This window comes from Oncorhynchus masou, chromosome 24 (genome assembly GCF_036934945.1).
Source record: "Oncorhynchus masou masou isolate Uvic2021 chromosome 24, UVic_Omas_1.1, whole genome shotgun sequence".
In the NCBI taxonomy this organism is placed as follows: Eukaryota; Metazoa; Chordata; class Actinopteri; order Salmoniformes; family Salmonidae; genus Oncorhynchus; species Oncorhynchus masou.
This window is the reverse complement of record NC_088235.1, coordinates 6,018,383-6,028,667: the sequence shown is the minus strand read 5'-3', so window position 1 is coordinate 6,028,667 and position 10,285 is coordinate 6,018,383. Positions and strand designations below refer to the sequence as shown.

General features: G+C 47.7%; 1 protein-coding gene across 1 annotated transcript in view; it reads right to left on the bottom strand.

The window, feature by feature from the left end:
* Positions 1–4,933, bottom strand: part of LOC135513372 (testican-2-like) — a 71,531-nt gene extending 66,598 nt beyond the window's left edge. Inside the window, exon 1 of the mRNA XM_064936298.1 lies at positions 4,898–4,933. Within this exon, the coding sequence (XP_064792370.1) occupies positions 4,898–4,933 (36 nt within the window). The remainder of the gene's footprint in view (positions 1–4,897) is intronic.
* Positions 4,934–10,285: the final 5,352 nt, after the last annotated feature.

Sequence of the window (10,285 nt, the reverse complement as noted above, 5' to 3'; positions counted from 1 at the left end):
GATCAATGAACCTACCAGGTACCTCCCCAAAGCCTTAAACACGGGCACCCTCATAGATATCATCCTGACCAACCTGCCCTCTAAATACACCTCTGCTGTCTTCAACCAGGATCTCAGCGATCACTGCCTCATTGCCTGCATCCGTAATGGGTCAGCGGTCAAACGACCTCCACTCATCACTGTCAAACGCTCCCTGAAACACTTCAGCGAGCAGGCCTTTCTAATCGACCTGGCCGGGGTATCCTGGAAGGATATTGATCTCATCCCGTCAGTAGAGGATGCCTGGTTATTCTTTTTAAATGCCTTCCTAACCATCTTAAATAAGCATGCCCCATTCAAGAAATTTAGAAACAGGAACAGATACAGCCCTTGGTTCTCCCCAGACCGGACCGCCCTTAACCAACACAAAAACATCCAATGGCGTTCTGCATTAGCATCGAAAAGCCCCCGTGATATGCAGCTGTTCAGGGAAGCTAGAAACCATTATACACAGGCAGTTAGAAGAGCAAAGGCTAGCTTTTTCAAGCAGAAATTTGCTTCCTGCAACATTAACTCAAAAAAATTCTGGGACACTGTAAAGTCCAATGAGAATAAGAACACCTCCTCCCAGCTGCCCACTGCACTGAAGATAGGAAACACTGTCACCACTGATAAATCCACCATAATTGAGAATTTCAATAAGCATTTTTCTACGGCTGGCCATGCTTTCCACGTGGCTACCCCTACCCCGGTCAACAGCACTACACCCCACACAGCAACTCGCCCAAGCCTTCCCCATTTCTCCTTCTCCCAAATCCGTTCAGCTGATGTTCTGAAAGAGCTGCAAAATCTGGACCCCTACAAATCAGCCGGGCTAGACAATCTGGACCCTTTCTTTCTAAAATTATCTGCCGAAATTGTTGCCACCCCTATTACTAGCCTGTTCAACCTCTCTTTCGTGTTGTCTGAGATTCCCAAAGATTGGAAAGCAGCTGCGGTCATCCCCCTCTTCAAAGGGGGGGACACTCTTGACACAAACTGCTACAGACCTATATCTATCCTACCATGCCTTTCTAAGGTCTTCGAAAGCCAAGTCAACAAACAGATTACCGACCATTTCGAATCTCACCATAACTTCTCTGCTATGCAATCTGGTTTCAGAGCTGGTCATGGGTGCACCTCAGCCACGCTCAAGGTCCTAAACGATATCTTAACCGCTATCGATAAGAAACATTACTGTGCAGCTGTATTCATTGATCTGGCCAAGGCTTTCGACTCTGTCAATCACCACATCCTCATCGGCAGACTCGACAGCCTTGGTTTCTCAAATGATTGCATCGCCTGGTTCACCAACTACTTCTCTGATAAGAGTTCAGTGTGTCAAATCGGAGGGTCTGCTGTCCGGACCTCTGGCAGTCTCTATGGGGGTGCCGCATGGTTCAATTCTTGGACCGACTCTCTTCTCTGTATACATCAATGATGTCGCTCTTGCTGCTAGTGAGTCTCTGATCCACCTCTACGCAGACGACACCATTCTGTATACTTCTGGCCCTTCTTTGGACACTGTGTTAACAACCCTCCAGGCAAGCTTCAATGCCATACAACTCTCCTTCCGTGGCCTCCAATTGCTCTTAAATATAAGTAAAACTAAATGCATGCTCTTCAACCGATCGCTACCCGCTCCTACCCGCCTGTCCAACATCACTACTCTGGACGGCTCTGACTTAGAATACGTGGACAACTACAAATACTTAGGTGTCTGGTTAGACTGTAAACTCTCCTTCCAGGCCCACATTAAACATCTCCAATCCAAAGTTAAATCTAGAATTGGCTTCCTATTTCGCAACAAAGCATCCTTCACTCATGCTGCCAAACATACCCTTGTAAAACTGACCATACCAATCCTCGACTTTGGCGATGTCATTTACACAATAGCCTCCAATACCCTACTCAACAAATTGGATGCAGTCTATCACAGTGCAATCCGTTTTGTCACCAAAGCCCCATATACTACCCACCATTGTGACCTGTACGCTCTCGTTGGCTGGCCCTCGCTTCATACTCGTCGCCAAACCCACTGGCTCCATGTCATCTACAAGACCCTGCTAGGTAAAGTCCCCCTTATCTCAGCTCGCTGGTCACCATAGCATCTCCCACCTGTAGCACACGCTCCAGCAGGTATATCTCTCTAGTCACCCCAAAACCAATTCTTTCTTTGACCGACTTGCCTTCCAGTTCTCTGCTGCCAATGACTGGAACGAACTACAAAAATCTCTGAAACTGGAAACACTTATCTCCCTCACCAGCTTTAAGCACCAACTGTCAGAGCAGCTCACAGATTACTGCACCTGTACATAGCCCACCTATAATTTAGCCCAAACAACTACCTCTTTCCCTACTGTATTTTATTTATTTATTTATTTATTTTGCTCCCCATTATTTTTATTTCTACTTTGCACATTCTTCCATTGCAAATCTACCATTCCAGTGTTTTACTTGCTATATTGTATGTACTTTGCCACCATGGCCTTTTTATTTGCCTTTACCTCCCTTATCTCACCTCATTTGCTCACATCGTATATAGACTTGTTTATACTGTATTATTGACTGTATGTTTGTTTTGCTCCATGTGTAACTCTGTGTCGTTGTATGTGTCGAACTGCTTTGCTTTATCTTGGCCAGGTCGCAATTGTAAATGAGAACTTGTTCTCAACTTGCCTACCTGGTTAAATAAAGGTGAAATACAAATAAATAAATAAATGAGGATTGTGGCCTATTAAGGAAAGGATGATCAGGTTCCACTTCTATCAGTTGGCAGGGGGCCCAATCACCACCTAGCACGGATCATTCTCTCCCTGTTTACCAGCAGCTGCCCAATCACCACCTAGCACGGATCATTCTCTCCCTGTTTACCAGCAGCTGCCCAATCACCACCTAGCACGGATCATTCTCTCCCTGTTTACCAGCAGCTGCCCAATCACCACCTAGCACGGATCATTCTCTCCCTGTTTACCAGCAGCTGCCCAATCACCACCTAGCACGGATCATTCTCTCCCTGTTTACCAGCAGCTGCCCAATCACCACCTAGCACGGATCATTCTCTCCCTGTTTACCAGCAGCTGCCCAATCACCACCTAGCACGGATCATTCTCTCCCTGTTTACCAGCAGCTGCCCAATCACCACCTAGCACGGATCATTCTCTCCCTGTTTACCAGCAGCTGCCCAATCACCACCTAGCACGGATCATTCTCTCCCTGTTTACCAGCAGCTGCCCAATCACCACCTAGCACGGATCATTCTCTCCCTGTTTACCAGCAGCTGCCCAATCACCACCTAGCACGGATCATTCTCTCCCTGTTTACCAGCAGCTGCCCAATCACCACCTAGCACGGATCATTCTCTCCCTGTTTACCAGCATTTGACCAATCACCACCTAGCACGGATCATTCTCTCCCTGTTTACCAGCAGCTGCCCAATCACCACCTAGCACGGATCATTCTCTCCCTGTTTACCAGCAGCTGCCCAATCACCACCTAGCACGGATCATTCTCTCCCTGTTTACCAGCAGCTGCCCAATCACCACCTAGCACGGATCATTCTCTCCCTGTTTACCAGCAGCTGCCCAATCACCACCTAGCACGGATCATTCTCTCCCTGTTTACCAGCAGCTGCCCAATCACCACCTAGCACGGATCATTCTCTCCCTGTTTACCAGCAGCTGCCCAATCACCACCTAGCACGGATCATTCTCTCCCTGTTTACCAGCAGCTGCCCAATCACCACCTAGCACGGATCATTCTCTCCCTGTTTACCAGCAGCTGCCCAATCACCACCTAGCACGGATCATTCTCTCCCTGTTTACCAGCAGCTGCCCAATCACCACCTAGCACGGATCATTCTCTCCCTGTTTACCAGCAGCTGCCCAATCACCACCTAGCACGGATCATTCTCTCCCTGTTTACCAGCAGCTGCCCAATCACCACCTAGCACGGATCATTCTCTCCCTGTTTACCAGCAGCTGCCCAATCACCACCTAGCACGGATCATTCTCTCCCTGTTTACCAGCAGCTGCCCAATCACCACCTAGCACGGATCATTCTCTCCCTGTTTACCAGCAGCTGCCCAATCACCACCTAGCACGGATCATTCTCTCCCTGTTTACCAGCAGCTGCCCAATCACCACCTAGCACGGATCATTCTCTCCCTGTTTACCAGCAGCTGCCCAATCACCACCTAGCACGGATCATTCACTCCCTGTTTACCAGCAGCTGCCCAATCACCACCTAGCACGGATCATTCTCTCCCTGTTTACCAGCAGCTGCCCAATCACCACCGAGCACGGATCATTCTCTCCCTGTTTACCAGCAGCTGCCCAATCACCACCGAGCACGGATCATTCTCTCCCTGTTTACCAGCAGCTGCCCAATCACCACCTAGCACGGATCATTCTCTCCCTGTTTACCAGCAGCTGCCCAATCACCACCTAGCACGGATCATTCTCTCCCTGTTTACCAGCAGCTGCCCAATCACCACCTAGCACGGATCATTCTCTCCCTGTTTACCAGCAGCTGCCCAATCACCACCTAGCACAGATCATTCTCTGACCAGCAGTTTACCAGCAGCTGCCCAATCACCACCTAGCACGGATCATTCTCTCCCTGTTTACCAGCAGCTGCCCAATCACCACCTAGCACGGATCATTCTCTCCCTGTTTACCAGCAGCTGCCCAATCACCACCTAGCACGGATCATTCTCTCCCTGTTTACCAGCAGCTGCCCAATCACCACCTAGCACGGATCATTCTCTCCCTGTTTACCAGCAGCTGCCCAATCACCACCTAGCACGGATCATTCTCTCCCTGTTTACCAGCAGCTGCCCAATCACCACCTAGCACAGATCATTCTATCCCAAGTTTACCAGCAGCTGCCCAATCACCACACTAGCACGGATCATTTCTCCGTTAAGTAGGAACAAAACACACTGTATGGACTGAGTTGGTGTCCAGCAGCTGCCCAATCACCAACTAGCACGGATCATTTTCCAAGACACTGTTTACCAGCAGCTGCCCAATCACCACCTAGTTAACACGGATCATTCTTTATTCCATCCACTGTTTACCAGCAGCTGCCCAATCACCACCTAGCACGGATCATTCTCTCCCTGTTTACCAGCAGCTGCCCAATCACCACCTAGCACGGATCATTCTCTCCCTGTTTACCAGCAGCTGCCCAATCACCACCTAGCACGGATCATTCTCTCCCTGTTTACCAGCAGCTGCCCAATCACCACCTAGCACGGATCATTCTCTCCCTGTTTACCAGCGCGGCTGCCGACACTGTCTGTCCACTTGTCATGTCTACAGTCTGTGAAGTAGTGCTATCAACCAAGACAAAGTCCTTGAAAACTAGAAAACTGTCTGAAGTCATGAAAGTCAATGGACCGCAGGGCACCAAAGCGGCCGACGAAGTGATTTGGATTTCCTTAACCGTTAAGTAGGAACAAAACACACTGAGTATGGACTGAGTTGGTGTCCGAAGCGGGCCGATACGGCCCTGATTAAAAGTATATGTAGTGCACTACACACAGGGAATAGGGTAGAATTTGGGACACACAGAAGCACAGAACTGACGGGATAGACAGTTGGTATTTGGTGTAAATTGCACCATTGAGTTAACACAGGAAGTCCTTTCATTTATTCCATTCCACTGTTCTGGAATCAGTCCAAGGTCATTTACACAACAATACACACACACACACATACACAAAGTCTATATCACCAAATCTATTAAAGTCTATATCACCTGGTCCCACACACACATCATTAAAGTCTATATCACCTGGTCATCACACTATATCACACATATCATTCACACACACACTATATCACCTGGTTCATATCTATTAAAGTACACACACACACATATCACATATCACCTGGTTCTATATCTATTAAAGTCTATATCACCTGGTCCCATATCCACGCACACACACACATTAAAGTATATATCACCTGGTTCATATCTAAACAAACAAACAAACAAACAAACAAACAAACAGACACACACCCACCACAGCCCTACCATATTTGTTCTATCATTCACTGGCCCCGCCCCCCTGCAATGTTCAGCAGAAATACAGTCCAGCCCCTTCCCTTCCTCCCGTAACTCAAGCTAGTAAATAAACATTGTTCTCTGTCTAGTTAGCAGTACTGAGACCCCATGTACAATATATCACTATGGGACGTTTACAGCCCACTACATATCACCTGGGAGAGCCAGAGATATCACCTGGCTATATCTATTAAAGTCATCCCAAATATCACCTGCTCTATCTATTAAAGTCTATATCACAGTGCACTACACCTGGTTTATATCAGAGCCCTATATAGGCCCTGGTCCATATATCTAACAGGGTTCCATTTCTATATCTATTAAAGTCTATATCACCTGGTTCTATATCTATAAAGTCTGACATCAGGTTACATCACAGAGCAGAGCAGAGTCGTAGGACTTCACCATTTCATTTCAGACGAGGCCGCTTCTCTAAGGTAAATAACATGTTTTGTGTTGTCAGTAAATTGACCAAGTCCCATATCTATTATAGTCTATATCACCTGGTCCTAAATCTATTAAAGTCTATATCACCTGGTCATAAATCTATTAAAGTCTATATCACCTGGTCATATATCTATTATAGTCTATATCACCTGGTGCTATATCTATTAAAGTCTATATCACCTGGTCCCATATCTATTAAAGTCTATATCACCTGGTCTATATCTATTATAGTCTATATCACCTGGTTCTATATCTATTAAAGTCTATGTCACCTGGTCATATATCTATTATAGTCTATATCACCTGGTCTATATCTATTATAGTCTATATCACCTGGTCATATATCTATTATAGTCTATATCACCTGGTCCTAAATCTATTAAAGTCTATATCACCTGGTCATATATCTATTATAGTCTATATCACCTGGTGCTATATCTATTAAAGTCTATATCACCTGGTCATATATCTATTATAGTCTATATCACCTGGTGCTATATCTATTATAGTCTATATCACCTGGTCATATATCTATTAAAGTCTATATCACCTGGTTCTATATCTATTAAAGTCTATATCACCTGGTTCTATATCTATTAAAGTCTATATCACCTGGTTCTATATCTATTAAAGTCTATATCACCTGGTTCTATATCTATTAAAGTCTATATCACCTGGTTCTATATCTATTAAAGTCTATATCACCTGGTTCTATATCTATTAAAGTCTATATCACCTGGTTCTATATCTATTAAAGTCTATATCACCTGGTTCTATAACTATTAAAGTCTATATCACCTGGTCATATATCTATTATAGTCTATGTCACCTGGTTCTATATCTATTAAAGTCTATATCACCTGGTTCTATATCTATTAAAGTCTATATCACCTGGTTCTATATCTATTAAAGTCTATATCACCTGGTTCTATATCTATTAAAGTCTATATCACCTGGTTCTATATCTATTAAAGTCTATATCACCTGGTTCTATATCTATTGAAGTCTATATCATCTGGTCCCATATCTATTAAAGGCTATATCACCTGGTTCTATATCTATTAAAGATATATATGACCAGATGATACAGACTAATAATTAGTCTATATCACCTGGTCCTACACTGAGTGTACAGAACATTAGGAACACCTGCTATTTCCATGACATAGACTGACCAGGTGAATCCAGGTGAAAGCTATGATCCCTTCTTGATGTCACCTGTTAAATACACTTCAATCAGTGTAGATGAAGGGAAGGAGACAGGTTAAATAATGATCTTTAAGCCTTGAGACATGGATTGTGTCTGTGTGCCATTCAGAGGGGGACTGGGCAAGACAAAACATATTGAATTGCCTTTGAACAGGAAATGGCCGTAGACGCCAGGCGCACCGGTTTGAGTCAGGCACAGCGGTTTGAGTCAGGCGCAACGGTTTGAGTCAGGCGCACCGGTTTGAGTCAGGCGCAACGGTTTGAGTCAGGCACAACGGTTTGAGTCAGGCACAACGGTTTGAGTCAGGCTCAACGGTTTGAGTCAGGCACAACGGTTTGAGTCAGGCGCAACGGTTTGAGTCAGGCGCAGCGGTTTGAGTCAGGCACAACGGTTTGAGTCAGGCACAACGGTTTGAGTCAGGCACAACGGTTTGAGTCAGGCGCAACGGTTTGAGTCAGGCGCAACGGTTTGAGTCAGGCGCAACGGTTTGAGTCAGGCACAACGGTTTGAGTCAGGCGCAACGGTTTGAGTCAGGCACAACGGTATGAGTCAGGCGCAGCGGTTTGGCGAGTCAGGCGTAACGGTATGAGTCAGGCGCAACGGTTTGAGTCAGGCACAACGGTTTGAGTCAGGCACAACGGTTTGAGTCAGGCGTCAACGGTTTGAGTCAGGCACAACGGTTTGAGTCAGGCACAACGGTTTGAGTCAGGCACAACGGTTTGAGTCAGGCGCAACGGTTTGAGTCAGGCACAACGGTTTGAGTCAGGCGCAACGGTTTGAGTCAGGCGCAACGGTTTGAGTCAGGCGCAACGGTTTGAGTCAGGCGCAACGGTTTGAGTCAGGCGCAACGGTTTGAGTCAGGCGCACCGGTTTGAGTCAGGCGCAACGGTATGAGTCAGGCGCACCGGTTTGAGTCAGGCGCAACGGTATGAGTCAGGCGCACCGGTTTGAGTCAGGCGCAACGGTTTGAGTCAGGCGCACCGGTTTGAGTCAGGCGCAACGGTTTGAGTCAGGCACAACGGTTTGAGTCAGGCACAACGGTTTGAGTCAGGCAACGGTTTGAGTCAGGCAACGGTTTGAGTCAGGCACAACGGTTTGAGTCAGGCGCAACGGTTTGAGTCAGGCGCAGCGGTTTGAGTCAGGCGCAACGGTTTGAGTCAGGCGCAACGGTTTGAGTCAGGCACAACGGTTTGAGTCAGGCGCAACGGTTTGAGTCAGGCACAACGGTTTGAGTCAGGCGCAACGGTTTGAGTCAGGCACAACGGTTTGAGTCAGGCGCAACGGTATGAGTCAGGCGCAACGGTTTGAGTCAGGCGCAACGGTTTGAGTCAGGCGCAACGGTTTGAGTCAGGCGCAACGGTTTGAGTCAGGCGCAACGGTATGAGTCAGGCGCAACGGTATGAGTCAGGCGCAACGGTATGAGTCAGGCGCAACGGTTGAGTCAGGCGCAACGGTATGAGTCAGGCGCAACGGTTTGAGTCAGGCGCAACGGTATGAGTCAGGCACAACGGTTTGAGTCAGGCACAACGGTATGAGTCAGGCACAACGGTATGAGTCAGGCACAACGGTATGAGTCAGGCACAACGGTTTGAGTCAGGCACAACGGTTTGAGTCAGGCGCAACGGTTTGAGTCAGGCACAACGGTATGAGTCAGGCGCAACGGTTTGAGTCAGGCGCAACGGTTTGAGTCAGGCAACGGTTTGAGTCAGGCGGTTTGAGTCAGGCACAACGGTATGAGTCAGGCGCAACGGTATGAGTCAGGCGCAACGGTATGAGTCAGGCGCAACGGTATGAGTCAGGCACAACGGTTTGAGTCAGGCACAACGGTTTGAGTCAGGCGCAACGGTTTGAGTCAGGCACAACGGTATGAGTCAGGCGCAGCGGTTTGAGTCAGGCGCAACGGTATGAGTCAGGCGCAACGGTTTGAGTCAGGCACAACGGTTTGAGTCAGGCACAACGGTTTGAGTCAGGCGCAACGGTTTGAGTCAGGCACAACGGTTTGAGTCAGGCACAACGGTTTGAGTCAGGCACAACGGTTTGAGTCAGGCGCAACGGTTTGAGTCAGGCACAGGCGCACGGTTTGAGTCAGGCGCAACGGTTTGAGTCAGGCACAACGGTTTGAGTCAGGCGCAACGGTTTGAGTCAGGCACAACGGTTTGAGTCAGGCGCAACGGTTTGAGTCAGGCGCAACGGTTTGAGTCAGGCGCAACGGTTTGAGTCAGGCACAACGGTTTGAGTCAGGCGCAACGGTTTGAGTCAGGCGCAACGGTTTGAGTCAGGCGCAACGGTTTGAGTCAGGCGCAACGGTTTGAGTCAGGCACAACGGTTTGAGTCAGGCACAACGGTTTGAGTCAGGCACAACGGTTTGAGTCAGGCACAACGGTTTGAGTCAGGCTCAACGGTTTGAGTCAGGCACAACGGTTTGAGTCAGGCGCAACGGTTTGAGTCAGGCGCAGCGGTTTGAGTCAGGCGCAACGGTTTGAGTCAGGCGCAACGGTTTGAGTCAGGCACAACGGTTTGAGTCAGGCACAACGGTTT